Source organism: Anthonomus grandis, chromosome 9, assembly GCF_022605725.1.
Source record: "Anthonomus grandis grandis chromosome 9, icAntGran1.3, whole genome shotgun sequence".
Classification (NCBI taxonomy): domain Eukaryota; kingdom Metazoa; phylum Arthropoda; class Insecta; order Coleoptera; family Curculionidae; genus Anthonomus; species Anthonomus grandis.
In genome coordinates this window covers 7,436,068-7,459,422 of record NC_065554.1, presented here as the reverse complement: position 1 = coordinate 7,459,422, position 23,355 = coordinate 7,436,068, and the positions used below count along the sequence as shown (strand labels likewise).

The 23,355-nt window shown below is 29.5% G+C and overlaps 1 protein-coding gene across 1 annotated transcript in view; it reads left to right on the top strand.

Moving 5' to 3' along the window:
- The window catches only part of LOC126740184 (uncharacterized), a 180,102-nt gene that overhangs the window by 110,626 nt on the left and 46,121 nt on the right, over positions 1-23,355 (top strand). Inside the window, exon 4 of the mRNA XM_050446115.1 lies at positions 16,181-16,273. Within this exon, the coding sequence (XP_050302072.1) occupies positions 16,181-16,273 (93 nt within the window). The remainder of the gene's footprint in view (positions 1-16,180; positions 16,274-23,355) is intronic.

Sequence of the window (23,355 nt, the reverse complement as noted above, 5' to 3'; positions counted from 1 at the left end):
TATTAGCTATCTTTAGTCGTTTTTAAAATATTCACGATAATAATTAAACAAGCATATTAAAAATATTAATCATTTTATTATTATTACATCAAGTGTAATAATGTGTCCTCCGTTTTGTTCAAAAAATAAATAATTATATTCCTGAAAACTTTTTTCTACTTCATGTTTGTGGAGTTACTTGAGCAAACGTAACTCTTATCTTTTTATTTATCTCATAATCTCTGCTCCACGTCTACTGCCGTTGTAGATTGATTTCTATAAACTTATTTTATAAAACCCCAAGAGAAAAATCCAATTTTGTTAAATCAGGAGATTTGGCTGGCCAATTAATAGGTCTATTTCTTCCAATTTATTTTCCTTCAAACGTCATATTCAAATGTTCAGTGACATTTCGAGAAAAGTTTGCAGGAGCTCCGTCCTGTCGAAACCACATTCGGATTTTAGTAATTAATACGACATTAGCAAGTGATCTGGGCAGTTTATTTTATAAGAATTGAATGTAAATTTATCCATTAGGATGCCCGATAAAAAAATAGGGACCGATAATAGTCCTTTAAATAATTCCACCCCACACATTTAATGACCAGGTATGGTGGTAGTCAATCTACCGCATGAAATAGGGGTTTTCGGATGAATGATAGTGAAAGTTATGTTATGTACTATTTACTAATCCATTTATATGAAGTGTTGCGCTATCTGTAAATAGGACGTTAAAACACTGGGGGTCGTTTTGTAATTTATATCTGCTCCAAGTATAAAATTCAAGTTGGTTTTGTATATCCGTATCAAAAAGTACTTGATGTTCATGGATATCGTATGAATAAAAATGGTTCCTTTTTAAAAATCTTTGCACTGATCCTTCATTTATTCCCACTGCTCTTCCGATATTTGCTTGACTTAGGTGAGGAGTTTCGGTTACCGTTAATAACACATCTTACTCTTGCTCCTGATTAATAATGGGTCATTCTGTCTACTTTTGGGTAACAAAGATTCTCTGCCTCTACGAATCTCGCTAATAGCTTTCCAAAGATTTTTTATCTGGACATTTCCTATCAGGATAACCCGCCTCATATATTCGAGAGGCTAAAGGGCAATTCTTCCAACATAAATATCATGTCAACAAGTTCTTCCTTGCTAAAATGCATTTTATATGCAATTTCCTTTAGAAACCTTTTGAACAAAAGCTTTTAGAAACAAAGTTACAAAACTTGAAATAACGGAATACTTAGTTGATATTAAACACACAAAAATGGCATTGTCATTAAAAATGTCAAAAGTTTATTTAGAAAAATAGTTGAAATATTTTGCTAGGCAACAAAAAATACTAAAATAACCTAAAATACCTATTTTATTTAGAAAGCAGATTTCCTGGTTCTAATTTAAAAATGTTATATCTACAGATAATTATTGTGAGTATGTTTATATAATAAAAAATATTCATTTATTAATTCTTCATTAAATGCATGAAAAATATTCATTTGAAAACAGCGAGAAATGAAGCTTTTAAATTCTTAAAATTTGAATGATGAAAAAAATTATTTGAGTCAAAGTAATCATCCATTCTTCTAGAATCCGAATTTAATCTAATGTTGACATTAAATTAACATTTCTGATGTTGAGATGAAATTAAATAATGCGGTAATTTATTAATTTAAAAAAAAAATATTGCAGTCAAACTACGCATGACAATGAAGTCATATTTAGCGCATATACTAAGTAGCTTAAGGTAGTGCCAAAAATAAAAAGAAAAATAGGACACCCGATTTATAAAAAATGCTATATATTTTAAAATTTTTTCCAGGCATACGCTATCAAGTCACAAACAAATTTTAGGAGAAAACATTTTAGGAAAATGCCAACCTTTTTTTTTAGGCTTTATGTAAGACCAACGTACTATTGCAGGACCCTGTATCCCAATTACATTTTACATACAATTCTTAAAGCGGCTTATTATTGTTCTAGTTAAAAAAAATCTTCAATGACAAAAAATTAAAATTGATCAGAAACATGTATGGCTTAGTAATTAAAATTTCCCATCATTGTGGTCTTAAATAAGCCAACGATATCACATAATATAATTGCATATATATTTAATTTTTTAGTCTGCTTTTAAGGGAAAGATTTGAAAAAAAGAATTTCTAAACTTACAATCTCATAAAGCTTTTCCCGTTGAACTAAGCCTATTTTCAAAAGACCACATAATTTTTCATTCTTTTAAATAATTATTTAAAAGTAAAAATGATGTTTTCAGAAAAAAATCAACATTAATTTACTTTAAAAAGTGCAAACAAAAAGAAAAATGTCTAAGTTTTTAGGGAATATATTAGTATTTTTTTATTGCAATATTATTTCTTATTTATTAGAATAATAAATTTATAATTTTATTATATTTTTTAGGTATTTGGTTTATTAATTTTCTGTTAATAAAAAAATATTTTATTTTTCCTAGTCAAAATTTGTTTTTAATGCTTATTATTATAATTATTGAAAAGTAGATAATGCTTTTTGTTTGTTTTTATTTTTTAATACAGAATTTATTTTTTTAATCTTTTTTTTATCTTTATTTAGAATGAATATTAATTTTCACTTTCGTGTTTGTGACCCAATATCTTCAATATTGCGGAGGGTTGTTGGGTGGGGTCAGAAATAAAACAGAAACCTGTTTACCTAAATGTCGACGTTTCGACTTATATTAAGTCATCCTCAGGACACTAAGTCTAGGTTTCTTTAGTTATAATTAAAACACATTTATAATAGGAGCGTAGAATTATTTTTAACATGGGTTAAATTGTAGGTGTTATTGTTGATTCTAGTTTGCCCACAATAACACCTACAATTTAACCCATGTTAAAAATATTTCTACGCTCCTATTATAAACGTGTTTTAATTATAACTTAAGAAACCTAGACTTAGTGTCCTGAGGATGACTTAATATAAGTCGAAACGTCGACATTTAGGTAAACAAGTTTCTGTTTTATTTCTGACCCCACCCAAGAACCCTCCGCAATAATGAATATTAATGTTTTCTTTTAAATAATTAATTGATTGATAAAAAATTACTATCACTTGTTATTTGTTGTATTGTTTTCAGCAAAATACTTAGGGATGAACTTTGTCAATTCATACATTAAACAACCTGTAAAAATTAAGGAAACCATAAGCGCGCCATATAATTGGACCATGCCATAAATCTGTCAGTTATTGTGACGTCACACATTTTATCTGCTGACCTGTCCTTCTGTGTGGCCTAGTACCTAAACCATATTTTAATTTTTTTTTTAAGATTATGTTTAGAAATTTTTTGTTCTATAAGGTAAATAGATATCTGAGTAAGAAATGAAGAAAGATTAGAAGCCAAACCAGACTTTTGTTTAAAAAGTCCATCAACCTGGGCAAAGTTTTGAAGAAGCATACAAACATCAAAAAGCATAAGTCCAATATCAAGTGAAAAGGTAGTTTAACAAAGCATTCTTATGATTACAACAATATAATCATCGCGAGGTATGAGAGGAAAAAGATTCATCATTTGCGCCAATAAACAGACTAATTTTGACAGATTTGTTAAATTTAATTACCCTCGTAAATAAATAAATATTAATTAATAAATTCTTCCTCCCTGTTCATTTAAAATTAATTTTTGTTTTAATAATATGCGTACGCAAGGGCTCCTTATCATTCTTTCTTCAATTTTACATCAATTGTAAATACCCAAGTTTGACCTGTATCTCGAAGTTTTAACTTTTTGCATGTACTTAACATAGAGACTTCTAGATGTATTGTTTATAATATTTTATTATTTTTGTCAGTACCAGAAAATCAAAGTTTATTTGAATTTTAAGATTTTTGTAATGTGTTTTATATAGCTCTGGTAAGTTTTTAGCACTTAATAAGATTTCTGTGTTCCATTATATTAGAATACTAATCTAATATAATGGTTCAAGCTGTAAACGTGGTAATTTTAATTAAGCCATATTAGTAAAAATAAGGTTTTAATTTCGCAATAAACACAGTCAAAACTTTTGATTAGCCTTTTTTTATGTGTAGTTTATTTAGTCATAATAATAACGTTTTGATTTTTTTATCGAAGTTTAATATTACATTTTAACTTTTTTAAATATAAAATTCTTAAAAAGCATATTTTATTACATATTTAATAATAGCTAAAAGGCCAGTACTTTAGAATGCTTTATTTGATGTATGCGTACTGTTGAATATTTTCATCAGTTTCTGTAAATTTTATCCTACAGATAAAATCTTTTAGTATTTTAAACATAAAAGCCATAACAAGAATAGTTAAAGCTAAAAAGAGGATATTTTTTTAAATAAATTAAGCTCCGTTTATAAGTAGATCCAAGAATTTCATAATATTTTAATAACTTCAACCACTTAAAAACTATTTTATAGCTATTACTAAAGCTATTCTAGTATTCACAGTATTTGAGTTTATATTCTATTTTTACATAGTTTCTTTTTATAATTTTAGCTACTTGGGACAGAGGTACTAGCTTTTTGTATTTACATTGGACTGTGCAAGTTTTCTTAAGATATTAAACTATTTAAAAATAAATGTTTTAATAAAAAAGGCGATAATCACGATCTAATGGTCCGATAACAATAATGATTAACGAACAAAGAGATTTTTTCTTTAAATTACACAGTTTCATGAAAAAAGCCAGTCGATTTATTAATTGGTAATTTTGATATCATTTTTACCTCTAGCATATTTATTTTTAAATATTGAAATATTAGAACCTATAGAGTAACTAAAAAAATCAAAAATTGGTTATAGCAACTAATTAGTATTGACATCAGATATATGTTTATTTCTAAATAATATTAAAAGATTATACTGTCTACAATAAAAAAGTTTTTTAAAATAATAAAAACCAGCAGCTATTTATAAGAATTCGGAAGATTAATTAAAAAATTAGGATTTACTGATTTAATTTTACATTTAGATTTTATCGGCAAAACACCCTCATAACAAAAATAATTTAAACAAATAACCGTAACATATTAAATATTTTATGAAATTAGCATGGAAAACTCTAAATTTCACCTAAATGTACAAATGCTTTTTTCGTTTTAATGCACAATCCGTGTCCTGACGCCAGTTTAATGAGATAAAGTCTCTGGTATAAAACTAGGATATGACATTTGTTGGATGATTTATCGAGCGGAAAAAAGTTGCTGAACTTGTTCTTTAAAAATGATGTATAATCTTTTTATGTCACTGGTTTATTGCAAAACAGGCAAACATAGTTTAAACTTTAAAGTATTTGCTTAAACTTTTATAAACCTTGTGTTTACCACCAGCAAACGTGTGTCATCGATCGATTATAAGAAAACTATAAATAAATATAAGAACACTATAAAAGAAATTATATCAGTGAAAAATAGAATACATTATAGGCTTATTAAAGGATACGCAACTAAAATGTTTTGATAGTTTTAGAATTTCCGGTTATACGAGGTTATCCGAAAGAAAATGTTAATTTCGTTTATTAAATGAAACATTCTATATAATTTATTTATTTAGAAATAATTTCTTAGAGGCAAATAGATAAATTTGAGCATTCGCTTGTAGCTTGGTTTTTTAAATAATAGAGAAGTGATATGAAGAATATGTCTCTAAACATTTATCTCAAAAAAGACTGAGATGGGATTATTTAATAGAATTAGAAAACTAACATCTTTAAGGGCATCTAAACTTTCAGGTACGTTACTGAGTTTTGTTTCAGATATTAAGTACGTTAGTGTGACACTTGATACCAAACACAGAGGGAACACACAAAGTGTGATGTTATAAGTGATAGTAAGTTCTATGGGTACAACTAAACTAAATACAATTTGTTCTAAGGAGAAATACACTGGCGGAATAGTCTGTTTAAAGAAAAGATAAAGAGCATAATAAATGTATTCTGACATTTGTGATCTAAAACATGTAGTTACGGCAGAAATAAGTATTTTTTTTTAAAGCTCCTTACTATACTTTATTTGTACATTAAGATTTATCTGATAAGACTCCTAATTAATGTCCTAATTAATGGTTAAGCCTATTTAAAGTCCAAATTTTCCATCTAAATATATAAGAAATTGTTATTTAAAAGATTTTAAATTTATTAAAACTGTTTCTATATTTACGAAATGTGGTATTTTTTTAAACAAACAAAAATTTTTAACTTGAAATGCTCGCCTAATTTTAACCATATATACAACTTTTAAAACTAAACAATAATTACTACGCCTTTTTTGGTGACACATATTTTAGTCTTGGTCTCTCTTTTATTTCTCTGTTTTGCATAATTTATTTTAAAGCTTAAAACTCAGTGAAAACCAGTAAACGATGTCCTTCATTTACTCTAAAGGAGCGCGCAATTAAACCTGCAATTAGAGCAAAATAAACAAATATCAAATTCACCCAAAATTGCAGATATATACATGCGCTAAATTTACGTGTAAAACAAATATATAAAGTAATTAAAGTAAAATATTATTAGTAATATAAAAATAGTTATTATTGTAGCCATTGTGTAAAATGATCCTTTTTTATGGACGGATGTTTTCATGAAAAAATAAAAGGCGATTTTACACAAAAGGAATTTAGAACATTTTTTCTACTACTAAACAAAAAACAATAATGTTCAATTACTTGACATAAGTGCTTAAAGAGTGCGATGCTAAAGAAAATATTACTAAAAAAAGAAATCCCTTTCTGACTTATTAAGAATAGCTATAATTATAAAAAACAATTAAAATATATATTAAGCGGATTTGACCCACGACCTTTTGCACATCTCATGCCATAACAAATACGTTAGGGATACTGACAAGCAAATTTTTAGACTAGATATAATGTATTATTTGTATTTATATTTGTATGATCTTATTCTATTTTATACAATGATACGAGCACGTATAGCCACTACCACTTATAATTTATTTATATTATTTTTAAACCAGGTTATGAAAAGCATTATTTATTATTATTTGATCTATACGAATGACTTATAATGTACTACTTAACATGCAGTCTCACATATTTTTACAAAATTATAAACCCTGTTCAGTTCACCAAGTCAATTTTGATGTCAAAAAATAGCTATCAGTATCAAGTTAAATATGAAACTATTGGTTTCAATTCTAAAATCAGATGCTGGTAGTTGAAGCAAAATAATGAAAAAAAGTAGTTTTTTAAAAATAAATGCGGTAGAAAATTTTAAAATGAGTTTTTGGAAAAAAATGCTTAAAGATTCTTTTACAATAAAAAACTAATTAACCAACTAAAATACTAAATCAATTTAATTTAAACTTATAGCTCCAAAAAACTATCAATATCTTTTCTAAATTTTCTATCTGGTACACCTTTAAAATGGTCTTAGGAACAGCAGCGTGGAAAATTTAGTTTAGATTAGAAAATTTAAGTTAGCCAAAAAATCCTTACTTGGTTAAAGTCATTAATTTCTCGATCCATAGTTTGTGTCTTTTTAAGAAAGTTCTTCTTTGGATAGACCCAAAATTGAACAGATTCGTCCTTACTATTTTCTGGATCTCTAAGCGTTCTTAAAATGATTCTCCTTATAACTCTTATAGGGCCGAAAAGCCCACTTATATCGAACGTCATCTTATCGATGAACAATAACTGCAACTCTTAATCATCAAATTTATAAAACGGAGGTAATTAATTAAGTGAAAACTGAGAATTAAATAGTTTGACGTCTGTGATTCTAACTTAAAATCTAGCAAGTTTAGTACACGTTTTTCTCAGACATTAGTACAGAGTATACATACCATTATTGGTTTCTTTAAGTTCAATAATCGATAAAACCTGGTTACTAATGTAGGTTTTATTCAAATTATAATTTAAAATTCTGTTTCTAAATCATCCTAAATAATAGCTAAAATGTTTTTATAGTAAACAAGAAATAAAGTTGGTTATATTAATAAATAAAAAAAATAAGTGGTTTTATAATAACATAGAAATGTTTGAGTGTTTTTTGTCACGGTAATAAAAAAAAGTAGCTTGGTCTTATTAAAATGATTGGAAATTTATTTAAATTGTTTAGATATATGTATGTTACGTATGTATAAAGCACACACATAAATACATCAATTGATTTTGAAACCGATTTAATTTAGCATATTGTCCAAAATTCTAATTTACTAAATAAAATAACATCAGAAACGCATGAAATTAGTACGTAAGCTGCTTTGGCTCTAATCAGTAAAGCATACAGTGTAACATGGATATAGTATTTACATGACGGTCAAATATTTGCCTATGCTTTGTAAACGTAATAAATCTGTAAATATGAGAAAATTAAAATATAATGTTGATGTTATTTTCCATATCGTGATATTTAAAATAACAAAAATGATTCTGCCGACTTGTATAAAATTTCTAAAGAATTTTAATTTTTTACATGTAAAGTAAGTTTTTTGTAATACTTGTCTGTTGTATGCAGAATATCTACCGAAAAGTCGAAGAAAATCAGTAAAGAAAATGATAACGGTAGCACGGAAAGTTAAATGACTTAAAAAGGTTTCTCGATAAACCGACTAGTACTACGTGCCGTAAAGTATCTTTCTTATATTTATGCTTCCTGCCTTTTGGAACATATCCATCAATCTTGTTTTGCACTAAAACTATTTATTTCCGGAGCTATGCGTTATTATCAGTCTACTTCTTAATTAGTTTTAAGCTGCTAAGACTTTGACTATCAAATCTAAAATTAAATCTAAAATTGTTTAATTGTTTAATATAAAATAGTAATTTTGCAAATAAGCCTAAATAATATTGAGACTGAAAAAAACAAATATTTAAAAAACTGATATTTATATGTTTTTGTTTTCTATCTGAACAAATTAAGATAAACAAAGATTTTTCTAATTTTCTCGAAAATGAATCGACCGATTTAAAAAAATCAAAGGTCAAAATAAATGACTTCGAAAAACCTCTTAAACAAGCTATTACTCGATACCCCTTGCCATTTAAAATTTTTACGGTGATGACCCTGGGGGGCAAAGGGTGAAAGGGGGTGAAGTAATTTTAGGTTAGAAAGTTGTCCCCCTTGACAAACCTTTTGACGTATTTCGGCGTTTTTTTTTTAAACAGTGGTTTTTGATAAATCCGTGGCGGGAAGTTTTCAAATGAACACCCTGTATATATTCGAAATTACCCAAATGCATATATCCAAATACCAACAATAGGTGGTTATAGAACAGACAGAAAAGTTCTTGGAAGTACATAGCGATTTTTAACTATCAAATATCAACTATATAATAAATATTGAGCACAAGCATTTTTAGATAAAACTTCTAAATGGTATTAAAGCCTTCGATAAAGAACTTTTTCTTACCTTGATCAAAATGATTTTTAATATTTGGAAATCTTCAAAAATTACATTTATATAACATTTTATTAAAATATAAATTTTAAGTACGAGATTAATCAGCTTTGCCTATAAGGTAACATAGTGAGTTAGTAAAAGTCTCTTCTTAAATCAGGTGACTAAACAATGAAAATAAATAAATAAATCTGGCTTTATTAAGTATACCTAAAGAAAATATCAATATGGCGAAGTCTAGTAAATTTTGGTATTCTACTAAACCATAACATTATATGAGAAAATTTAACAAAACACTATTATAGTACAATAGGTCCTTGAGATCCTTAACAATTATAATAATAATTCATGAGACAAACAAACCTACTTTTAAAACTCCAACACCAAAGTTAGCCTTAAGATTCAGAAAGACAGTAAGTTGTTAAGAGTTACAGTGCGCTGATAACGCACTGATGAATTATGGCACACATTAAATTACAAATATTTAAGAATATTAAAAAAAAAGTTGTAGTCTAAAACTGCAGGAGAGATAAATTCACGTAATAGATAAGCAATTATAGCAGCCGATGTTCATTACTTTGTCTGATTCAAAAGAAGCACTGTAAACTTATACTTAAACTTTAAAATATTAAAACTTCTAAACTCAATTGGCAACTGGTTCAAAAGAGAAATTGTGATAAAAACAAAAGATTTTTGAAAAAATGAACTTCTAAATTTAGGAAGATTGTACAAAAATTTATGCCTGGTATTAACACTATGAAGTATCTACCTTGTAACAAAAATACTATCTATTTGGGTATTATTGACGGAAAAGTTAATAATTTGATGCAGAAAGATACCCGGATTTCCATTTTTAGTCACCGAAGTAAACCCAATTTCTGAGATATGTGGTCGCTCCTGTTTAGATCTAAAATAAGTTTACACCATGCATTTTGCATTACTTATAACTTTAAACTATAAAATGCTTTCTTCCTCCGTCAGCAACTTAACGATCAAATTTTAGTTTTAAATCCAATAATAGATTCAATATGCGAGCCACATCCACGTACTCAAGCGGAATATGATCAAAACAAATCTTAACTTTATCCTTTAAAAAGTCAACCTTACTCTTACTTGCAAACAACATCACGTTAGATTTTTTAAGTTTAAATTTAAATTATGTTCTGATAATAAAAGGCAAATTTGTGCAAGTTCATTATAAGCCACATTACTGGCTTTAATGAAGCTATTTGGGATAAATAAAAAATTGCGTATCATCAGCATAAGTGTTTTGAGATGTGACGAATAGATAATAAAAAGTAAAGAACCCAAAATCGGTCCCTATGGAACTCCAGATAAAATATTTAGCTTTTCGGAAAAATTACCTTAATATGATATACTTTGAGTTCTTTGAGATAGATAAGATGTAAGTAATTCCACAGCGGGTAAATCCAAGCCATAATATTTAAGTTTAGAAATCAGTAACTGATAGTTAATCGTATCAAATGCTTTCGAGTATTCGAGCAAAATAAGCAACGTTGCAAACCCTTTATCGTCACAATATTTAGCCATTTAATTGCAAAGTATTTTTTCAAATATCCTTGATAACACTGGTAGAATGCTTATTATTCTGAAATCCGAAAAATTTTTAGGTCCCTTTCATTTAGGTAAAGGAATACCTTTGGCACTTTTCCAAATTAGGGGAAAATAATTTTTTTCTTAACAGCAATTGATTCTATGCACAAAATATATATATAAATTTCGGGACTACAGTGCTGAACCATTTTCAAAGAAATATATTCAGATCCGACACAGTTCCTTTTAAAAGCAAACAGAATTTCATGAACCTCTTCCTCCGTGCACAAGTTGAGTGAAAAATTAGCGGTATTATTAAAAAGATTACCACTGTAAAAGTCAATTTTGCTTTGGCAGATGACATTGTTTGAACTTTGAAAAAAAAAAGAGAAAAATAATTATTTATGAAGTTGGGATCCGAAGAATATCGGGGTAGATTAGTGCACTTTTTGTTCTTGCAATAAACTTTTAGATTATCTAAGGCAACTTTTGCAAGGATTGAAATAAAACTTAAATATTGCTATTTTTTTCCTTTTAATAGCCGCACAGTCAAATTGCGTAGCGGTTTGTAAGTTACCCAGTCATCATTATTTTTGGATCGTTTGTACTTTTGTAAAGCTCTATCTCTACCATGCGTTAACATTATCTTACCATGCATAACAACCAATCTGCTTTTGGCTTGGTAACGTTTTTCATTTTTACTGGTGCATTTACCGAATAATTGGATAATAAAAGAAATAAAGGTATTTATTTTTTCATATATATCTTTTGTACGAATAGTTGCAAATTAATCTAGATAAAATAGGTCATTCTTAAAATGTAAGGGGTTAAAATTACAAAAGCAGCGGTGGAACAGGAAATTATTATAGGCGGGGCTTTTAATTTAGGCATTGAGAAATCACAAAATAAATTCTATGGTCGGAAAATCAAAATTTATCCTTGATATCGTCAGGGAACTTCCTACGTATGCGAAGAGACCACGGCCTCTTCCGTGCCAATGATCCTTCCCAGAATTTATCCTCCACAGTTCTGATGTGCTGGCAAAATTTCTGCCATCGAGTCTGCCATTCTGTCATCATTTTCGGAAATCGAGGATATAGCATCCTCAGTAACCTCCTTTAAGGTTGTAATGTTAAAATTGCCAGTAGTATTCCGACTTCTTATTAAAAATTTAAATAATTCGAATAATACTAAAACCAGGTATATCAAAAATATTTCATGAGATCTCTGAATGTAATCAAGTTTCTGTTACCAAAGTACAAAATTCATTAAAACCTGTGAAAATAGATTTAATATTTAAATGTGCTATTTTTATCGTGAAACCATAGAATAACAATCAACATAAACTAATGACATAAAGTAATAGAGTTAAAAAATAAAGCATTCAGTAATAATGTAACTAAACACTCGCTCACCAATTACATCGAGTTAAAAAATATAAAATCAAAATGATAATATTTTCAATGGTCAAGATGCAAGAAAACTAAATGCACATACTTTAAAATATGCATATCCATTATATGCAAAAACTTAAATTATAATTGGTTTACCTTCTTCTGCATACCTGCTTGCTGAGTTTTTAAGTTAAAATTAATGAAATTCTAATAAATTTTTGGTTTTAAATTAATAATAGTAATAATAATGAAACGGTTTATTATTTACCTTACAAAAAAGTATAAATTTATTAGTATTACAAAACAGGGCAAAATAATAAGGTAAATAAATGCAAATGTATCAGACTTTTGCAATTTGCCAGAAGCAAGTTCTGTTCTTCCTACTTTGCAAAAAAAAGTAACTTAAAATATATATAAAAGAGAGAAAAAAGAAGCTTAAACATAAAAATTTCCTATATTTAGTATGAGAAAAAAATATTTAAGGCTAAGAAAATTGTGCATAAATTTATCCATTTTACATTTACCTACCTAAAGCTTAAAAAAAACCCACCTCTAACTAACTATAATAATTGCTAAATAAAATGTTATTAGCGTGTTAACAAATGCTGTTTTAATTGTTTTTTAAATATTTGAATTGAAATGGACAGGTTGAGGAGTCACTGTGGCAAATTAATAATATAACGACAAATACTCTAAGAAAATTATTTTTTGTACTGTTAATATATTTATTCGAAAATTTATATTATGTACATGAGTTCTGAAAGTGATTTTATTAAATAAATATGGAGGTGAGCGAAATTTCTTAATTTTAAAAAGGAGCAATGAAAAATGCAGTTTTCTTCTATTAAACCTCTTTAGCCATTTTATTTTCGTAAGCTTATGAGATATTAGAATAATTCCAAAAACAATCGAGTGCAGGAGTTTTGCATTCTTTAAACTTTTTAAATATCATCACTATCCAGGCAATGTCCGTATATACTATCACAGTTATTGAAATGTGATAAAACAAACGATCAGTTAGATAGATAAACACAGTACCTGCTTAACGTGATTTCTTAAGTACATTTTATATATGACTGAAAAATTTTAATTGTGAGTCTAGAGTTAAAACTAAGGTTTTAATATTTTCAGCAACTTTAAGTACTTAATTATCAATGCATATAAGAAATGTGCGGAGATACTATTTATATTATTTTTATTAACAAAAAGAATAACTTTGCATTTTTGAGGGCTTAACAGTTATATTAGTTGATCGGACACGTCGTTAAAAGCGTTTAGATCAGCATTTATTTTATTAATAGCTTCTTAATGTTCACAAGGTAAAAACGAATAATAATAACACAACTACGATGATTGAAAAAAGTTCCAATCATCGTAGTTGTAGTGTTATCAAAGCCCACATAGTACAAAAGAACTAATAAGATCTTATGATTCAGAAAATCAAAAGCCTTTGTAAAGTCCAACAGTACCAATGCGGTCATTTTATTATTATCTCTTTCACAAATAATATCGTCGTTCGCAATCGCTGTTGCGCAACTATATCAGCTTCTAAATTCTGACTGTTTTTGAGGTAAAATTAACGAATCTTTCATACTCTAATGAATTTGACAATCTAAGGCTCTTTCTAATTTTTTTGACAAGATTAAAAGTACACTAATTGACCTAAAATGAGCGTAATCTGTGGGATTATTTATTTTAGGAAGTGGAGTTAAATAAAAGAGACAAATTAGCTTAAGATTCGCTTCCCCTATCTGTTTGGTTATTGTGGCCATAGCTTTCAATATTTAATTTTTCGAAAAAATTAAAAAAAAAAATAATGTGACAATTGTAAAATCTTCTTAAATATGAACAATATATTTTTTGCTTGCATCCAGCGCTCAGGAAAATAGCTTTGTTTTATAGATTCATTTATTATGTGTGCAATATATTCACAGGTATAAAAACAACAAAGTTCAGTTAGAGTTTTATTAAGACCATCTGAACCAAACTCGTTACTTCTCAGTTTACCTATTGTTTGATGTACTGTATGAATTTCGATAGGTTGGAATTCTTATATATTACTTTTTGTATTTTGAGAGTAAAAGCTGAAAATTTATTAATCTAATTGGTAGAATCGACAAAGAAATTGTTTAATTTTTCTACATCCTTAAACTGGTTAGAAATAATTTTTATTTTGGTTGGGTAAGTTTATTAAGTTCTTGTCACTTTTCTTTGCTACTACAATTTTTAAATTTATGTCGATAGTATGCTTTGCGCTCCATTCGTATAGACGATGTTATCAAGTTACGTTGTGATTTCTAATAATCCAGTTTTGCCGGAGAATTGGTAAGTTTGAATTCGCAAAAAGCATTGTCTCTTAGATTTTGCATTTTTTTAATAGTTTCGGTGATCCATAATTGAAATGGTTTTTTACGTAGCTTTAAAGTGGTAAAAGGGGCGTCGATGTTATAAAAAATAATTAGAGCATCATTAAAGAATAAAATATTTTCATCAATTTCAGTCAAGTTATAAATGTTATTAAACGGAATTGATTTAAGATCATGTTGAAAGAGTTTATTGAGTTTATAACTAGGTCAAGAAATTTATGCTTCACAGTATATTTAAAAATGCTCAGAAAAATCGCAGGTTACAATTTCATTATTGACAATTCGTTCAAAATGAGTAAATATTAGGTCGAAGTAAAAAAGTTACTCTAGTTGGTTCACTCATCAGTTGTTTCAAATTAAAAGGTTCTAATGTCAAAATCACTATTTTGCTTAAAATACTGTCACAGTGTAGGAGGTCTTTAGTAAAATCATCGATATAAAAAATATTATCATACATAAAATAGAGGTTGGAAATAATGTCTTCTACTTTATTAAAATACAGGTGACCATTAGATTTTGGTGGTCTATAAATGACTACTACGATAACAATTTTTTCCCTATAAATAATCCAATCCTTATACATTCCAAGCAGTATCGACACTCAGAAAAAACTCAGAGTCAAAAAAAAGAACCTTGAAGTTAAGATCGCTTCTTATATAAATTGCCACACCGCCACCGCGTCCATACGTTCGATCACACCGTTCTAAATTGTAGTTATCCAAAATAAGTTTAATATTCGCTTCCCGTATCTGTTTGGTTAATGTGGCCATAGCTTTCAATATTAAATTTTTAGAAAAAATTTAAAAGAAAAATAATGTAAAAATTGCAAAATCTCCTCAAATATGAACAATATATTTTATTTGATCGCAAACTATTGTCGAATAATTTATAAATTGTGTATTTAATAAAAAGTTGAAATAAACGTTTCTGTTAAGACATTTGTCCAATACGTATTAGTTCATATAAAAAATTATAAGATACGCATTCAAAAGTTGGATGAAAATGGTCCTTCTAAAAATGTATTAAGTTAACAAAATTATTTTTGCTAAAATAAACTTTATATTTTTTGTTTATATTATAATACATAACTTATCCCCTATATATGACAAGAGATTTAACAAACCCCTAAATAATTGATAGAGAACCCAGAAAACCGCAGTGCAGCTAATGCAATGGTGGAGCGGCTGCGGTTTTTAGATTAGTTTACAAATATGAAATTGTGTAAATCATAACGGTGTATAGTTTCAAAAACATGCACTATAACGTTGCCCCCGAATGCTCACGAATATATTCTCATTTTATACGTTGATTTATTTGGTTTTGTTTAACCAACACACCCTGAGAGAACAGAATGGATTATTTACACGCTTTTTCTTTAGTTGTTAAATATCGAAAATGAGACTTTTTTGCGATATTGCGCACTCAATACTAAAGTAATATTTCAGTGATTTTTCGTCAAGAAATAGAAAAAATAAAACAACACAATTTATTTAAAATAATAATACTTTCTTTGTTCCAGGAAAACCAGATAGACACACAATTATTAAATGCGTTATCTCAACAAGGAGCAAAAGTATTAACTTACCCTAATCAGGAAATTACCCGAAACTCTGTAAGTACTAAATAAAGTAATTAAAAAAAAAATTATGTAAGGAAACTATTTTATAAGATAAATAAATTAAAAAATATTGGTTTAACCAATGGGTTTAATAATTAGTAAGTAATATTTTTATTTAAAATTTAAAAATGCATACAAATATCATTAAGCACCTCCTAACTTGTCTGATTTCCGGAATATTTTTAATAACAAATACTTTTTTAACCCAGTTGTTTCTATTCATGCCCGAGAAGTTTCTTAATATGTTACAGGTTTCTTAGCAACTGATGGTCCATTAATTGCCTAATAAGCGTATTTTAAATGTTTGCGATAAGATTAAAAAATTAATGAGATGAAAAGTTTCATTAGTGTTCTTGTTGTTTTTTGATATTTCCTTGTTATATAAGAAATTGTAAAGCTCTATTTTTAGCAAATAGGGTAATTTGATTAAATTTGAATTTTCCAGGCTCCTCCCAAAATATGCTCATCAGTCTTAATAACATAACGATAATTTATTATTCGCTAATCCAATTAAAATGTTTTCCAGTTAACAGTAGTCTCTAGAATGTGTAGAGCATAAAAGGAAAAGGGAATAAATTTTTATATGAATCGTAATCACAATCATAAGAAAATTTTGTTTACTAATTGATAAAAAAAAATGTATAATAAAATTTGTAAAAGAAAATTAATCCATATTTTAACCAAAAAATAAACTAGCAATTCTAGCAGAAACTCATATAAGCTTATGCATACGAAAAATAAGCTGCTTGCGGTGAGACGGGTATATTTTGTTTCTGCTTTTACGTCTGCCCTCGCTTTCCTTAGAACTATCAATTTTTCTTCAAGGAGTAATGACGTCGTTGGGAATATAATAGTGAAATATTTCATAACCACCTCGCAGGAACAGCGACTATTTTAGGTTAGTTTTTGTAGAAAAAGAAAACTTATTCCATTGTTTATTAAGTTGAGAGCTATTGCTAAAGTCGTAATGAATGCAGTGTCTTTTAATAATAATTAAAAAATATATACGAGCCCTGTCTCAGTGAAGTTGGCTCAACGCCCCAAAACATGATTTTTTAGAATTTATTTAAGGGATAACTAAAATTTTATTTCAAATATAACATTTTTGGTTTCTTGAAATGTTTATGGAAAGATAATAAAACCGACGCAGCTATTTTTAAAGCGTCTTAATTTCGATATTTTTTTCTTTGCAACATAATTTTTCTATCGCAAAATACGTGATGGAAATAACTTAGTTGAATGGTCTGTTTATGCGCTTCGATAAAATAAAAGTAGGCTATATAAAACAAATTGCGTTGCTAAGAACATGCATTAGTGTTGTTGTTAACAATTAAAAATGGCTCGTGGTAAGGCTGTCTCTGACGAAATAAGAAAAGTGATCATTCACTCACATTTAAAAGGCCAAAATGCTTCCCAAATCGCTGACACTATTAACAAATCGAGGTATACAGTTCGAAATATTATTAAATTGTACAAAACAACGAGATCTGTTGGTCAAAAACCCAGGATTGAAAGTCGACCGCGTTATTCCAACACCAACTTAAGAGCCTTAAAACGGATTATCAAGAGAAATCGGCGTGCTAATTACAACGAATTGAAATTATTGTGGAATCATGCAACAACAAAAAAGTTTTCAAGAGCAACGTAGCGCTTTCAGTGGTGCCGCTTGCCATACGGCTAAAAAAGTAAAATATTGGATGTTAGAAAACATAATTCCAGTTTTAAAGTGGACGTCGAGTAGTCCAGATCTATCGCCGATTGAAACCTTGTGGCATATCATGAAGAAGAAGCTCAGATCGAATTCCGCAAGAACCGTTCCAGAATTGCGAACCCGTCTCCAAGAAATTTGGAACAATTTTACACCAGATGACTGTCAAACATTAGTTGACGCTATGTTAAGACGTATCAAAGCAGTAATCAGTCGAAAAGGCGATGTAACGCAGTGGTAATTTGCTGCTATTTGGTTTTGTTGATTTTTATTAATTGTCTAAACGACATTTTTTAAATATTTTATATTTTTTGGTAGCCTTAAATATTCATACATATTTATATAAAATTATTTATATTAGCCGGTCAAGGTGTTTGCGATTGATTTTAAGCTCACGTTTGCTATAAGTTCGCAAGGTCGAAATTAGTAAATAGTTAAAATTATGATTACGATGCTCACCTTGATTTGTATAATTACCTCGAATTGTTATCTTAAGACTGATACAAATAGTTGTTAATTTTTGTGAATAAACCAGTATTGAGTTCTACACCCAGTAGTTCTTATTGCTCAACCTACTACGGCCAAGCCACCCTTGCCTGTAAACCTATAGTGAGGCTGCTATAGGGTAGTAGGGAATAAAAAAGGTTTAGGGAAAAGCCCTAGATCTTTTCATGGTCCTTCGAGCCGGATTTTCATGGTCCTTCGAGCTTTTAATTGAACCAGGAGTTACCGCCCACGACGCCGTTTCCATCTTCAAATTAAACCAAAGGAGTTGCCGCCCACGACGCCGCCTCCATCTTCAAGTTAAACAAAAGGAGTTGCCGCCCACGATGCCGCCTCCATTTTCAAATTAAACCAAAGGAGTTGCCGCCCACGACGCCGCCTCCATCTTTAAGTAAACCAAAGGAGTTGCCGCCCACGACGCCGCCTCCATCTTCAAGTTAAACAAAAGGAGTTGCCGCCCACGATGCCGCCTCCATCTTCAAATTAAACCAAAGGAGTTGCCGCCCACGACGCCGCCTCCATCTTCAAGTTAAACTAAAGGAGTTGCCGCCCACGACGCCGCCTCCATCTTCGAGTTAAACAAAAGGAGTTGCCGCTTACGACGCCGCCTCCATCTTAAAGTCAAGCCAGGAGTAACCGCCAAAAAGGGCCGTCTCCATCGTCAAGTCAAGTCAGGAGCAACCGCCAAAAAGGGCCGACTCCATCTTCAAATCAAAGCAGCCAAAGCAGACAAGTCAGTCAAAGCAAAGCAGCCAAAGCAATCAAGCCAATCGAAGCAGTCGAGCCAATCAAAGCAGTTAAAGCAGTCAAGCCAGTCAAAGCAGACAAGTCAAGTTAAGGCAGTCAAGCCAATCAAAGCAGTCAAGTCAGTCAAAACAGACAAGTCAGTCAGACCAAGAGAGACCGAGATAGTAGAACTCCAACCCTTAAACATTCCTCCAGAAGAAAGCAGAGAGAGCGGGGAATATGTCTAAACGACATTTTTTAAATATTTTATATTTTTTGGTAGCCCTAAATATTCATACATATTTATATAAAATTATTTATATTAGCCGGTCAAGGTGTTTGCGATTGATTTTAAGCTCACGTTTGCTATAAGTTCGCAAGGTCGAAATTAGTAAATAGTTAAAATTATGATTACGATGCTCACCTGGATTTGTATAATTACCTCGAATTGTTATCTTAAGACTGATATAAATAGTTGTTAATTTTTGTGAATAAACCAGTATTGAGTTCTACACCCAGTAGTTCTTATTGCTCAACCTACTACGGCCAAGCCACCCTTGCCTGTAAACCTATAGTAAGGCTGCTATAGGGTAGTAGGGAATAAAAAAGGTTTAGGGAAAAGCCCTAGATCTTTTCATGGTCGTCGGAGTTCTAATTCTCCCGCTAGCTCCTGCTGGCGGAGGACAATTTTATTTGTTTCTTCCATTGCTTTCTCGATGATGGGCGCGGCGCGGCTGTTTTGGCTTGAAACCATGAAAAGATCTAGGGCTTTTCCCTAAACCTTTTTTATTCCCTATTACCCTATAGCAGCCTCACTATAGGTTTACAGGCAAGGGTGGCTTGGCCGTAAAAGGTTGAGTAGAAAACCACTTGATAGTAGAATTCAATACTGCTTTATTCACAAAAATTAACTACTATTTATATCAGTCTTAAGATAACAATTCGAGGTAATTATAGAAATCAAGGTGAGCATCGTAATCATAATTTTAACTATTTACTAATTTCGACCTTGCGAACTTATAGCAAACGTGAGCTTAAAATCCATCGCAAACACCTTGACCGGCTAATATAAACAATTTTATATAAATATGTATGAATATTTAAAACTTCCAAAAAATGTAAAATATTTTAAAAATGTCGTTTAGACATTAATCGACAGATTTTTTTAATTTTTGTAAGATATTTTTCCTCAGTTATAAAACATGTAGTATTTTAAGCTAATATTAAATAAAAAGATCATATGTTATCAGAAATACCTTTTAGTTTTTAATACGTTTTCGCTAATATGTCAAATTTTATAAAAAATCCTAGTTTTGATAGTTGGGCCAACTTCACTGAGACAGGGCTCGTACATATATTTATTTATTTATCAATTCCTCTTTAAAGAAAGAATTTTAAAATTTCATCAAACATATACTATAAAAAAATTTGTGCGCTGGCTCTCGAGGGATTGGAAATAAAAAGGATTTTAAATTATGTCAATAATTTAAAATCAAATTAAATATGTTCCAAAATAATACATACAACAAAATTATAAGATAATTCCTGTACACATAGATATGCATCTGTATGTGTACATAAGAAGTAATTATTGAAAATTAAATAAGTACAAAGCATATAGGTACGTAGGTACAAATTTTAAGTACAATGATAAGCTATTACAATTAATATTTAACTAATATCTAACCTAATCACAAATAATATCTATCCCAGTTACAAATAAAAAAGAAAAAAAATATAAACATAATATATTCAACATAAAAATAAATAAGATGGCGTTGTGTTCTCGTTTTAGTCTGGAAAGGAACTCCCACAATTTCCACTGCCTTGTTTCGGGTTTGAAAATGAGATATAGGAGGTTGTCTTAAAATAGGCAGTTTGTATACAATTATATTATAGACTCGGCTAATGTCATATATAAAATTCTCAGAAAATTAATTGGCATACAATTTCTGATGTGATAAAACTTATAAATCAGTTTACGAAGGTTTGCATTTGTCACTTCTACATGTTTATCCCATTTGATATTCTGGTCAGTCGTAACACCTTAATATCTGACATGTTCCACTTTATTAAGGAATTCAGTAAATGTACATTTAGCTTAATTGGAGAAGCACTGTTGTGAGTAAATTAATTTTATCGGCCTGATATTGATGAGCATGCAGAATAATAAAACACATAAACTTAGTTTTTTTAATAATAATTGTTAATCGATTTTTATCCAATCATGGCCGTACTTTTGCAAATTCCAGCGTGGCGAGCTTCACTGTTGATTTCTTCCTGTAAAAGGAGTGCTGTATCATCTGCATAAGAAATTAGTTTACTGGATGCAGTGAGGCCTAAAAGGTCATTGATATAGATTGAGAATAAGAGTATGCCAATTACAGTACCTTGCGGAACATCACATAGACCTTTTTTTGGCAGCCAAAATTTAATGTATAAACCTACTGCCTGAGGTAAAATACAATGTCTTTTTATCCTTTAAGGATTGGCGGTATTTTAGCCCCAACCACTTCGCACCCGTTTGGCGGGTATCTTATGCATAAATGCATTTTAATTAATAATGCCTCTACTAACGTATCAGGAATAAATCGAGTTCTACAATAATATTAGGCACACATATTCCCTATATAATAACAAATTTTTGTATACCATCCAATCCCTTTACCGCTCGTCAGATGGGTGATTCACCCTAATGATTTTATAAATTATATTTTTTTTTATATCAGAAAGAAATCAAGTTGCAAAATAAGATTTCACACACATGCTCCCTATTTAATAATAAATTTTCATATACCATCCATTATCCCTTACCGCCCGTTAGAGGGGTGGTTCACCCCTATGAATTTATAAATATTTTTTTTATATCAGAAAGAAATCGAGTTGCAAAATAAGATTCCGCACACATACTCCCTATTTAATAACGAATTGTCACATACCATCCATTGCCCTTTACCGCCCGTCAGAGGGGTGGTTCACCCTTGTGAATTTATAGATAATTTTTTTTTCTAACAGAAAAAAATCGAGTTGCAAAATAAGATTCAGTACACATACTCCCTATTTAATAACGAATTTTCATATACCATCCATTACCCCTTACCGCCCGTCAGAGAAAATTCGTTAATAAATAGGGAGTATGTGTGCTTAAATTTATTTTGCAACTCGATTTCTTTCTAATAGAAAAAAAAATATTTATAAATTCACAAGGGTGAACCACCTCTCCGACGGGCGGTAAGGGATAATGGATATTATACGAAAATTTGTTATTAAATAGAGAGTATGTGTGATAAATCTTATTTTGCAACTCGATTTCTTTCTTTCCTTTGAGGTGAATCACCCCTCTGACGGGCGGTAAGGGGTATTGGATGGTATACAAAAATTTGTTATTATTTAGGAACTATGTGTGCTTAATATTATTGTACAATTCGATTTATTCCTGATGCGTTATTAATTAAAATGCATTTATGCATAAGATACCCGCCAAACAGCTGCGAAGTGGTTGGGGTTAAAATACCGCCAATCCTTAAAAGATAAAAAGACATTGTATTTTACCTCAGGCAGTAGGTTTGTACATAAAATTTTGGCTGCCAAAAAATAGCTGCTAACTTCACGCAAAATCAAATTGGCTGCTGAAACTTTTGGCTGCTATCTTCACACCGGTATAGAACTTTCTCAAATTCACTATAAATCTCGTCTTACACACTGTTCTCGATCTCTTATAATATTTTAATAAATTAAGACATAATCCCCTTATTCCATAGCTACTTAGTTTTTTTTAATATAATGTCATGCAAAACGGTGTCAAACGTTTTAGCTAAATTAATAAACATTACAAGAGGTCTCTTATTTTTATCAATAGAACTATAAATAGGGTTTAATACCTCAAAGAGCGCGTCTTCTGTTGACATTCCCTGTCGGAAATCAAATTGGTTAGATGATAAAATATTATTTTCATCTACGGGTTCTCTGATGCCGTATTCTAATATCTTGGTGATATTGCTAATAAGAGATATTATTGAGCGATAGTTTTCAGGTAAATGCGTCTCTTTTCCTTTATGAACGGGGATAACAACAGTTTTTTTTAATTCAAGTGGTATCTTCCAAGTTGATATTGAAGAATTAAAGATATGTGCAAAAG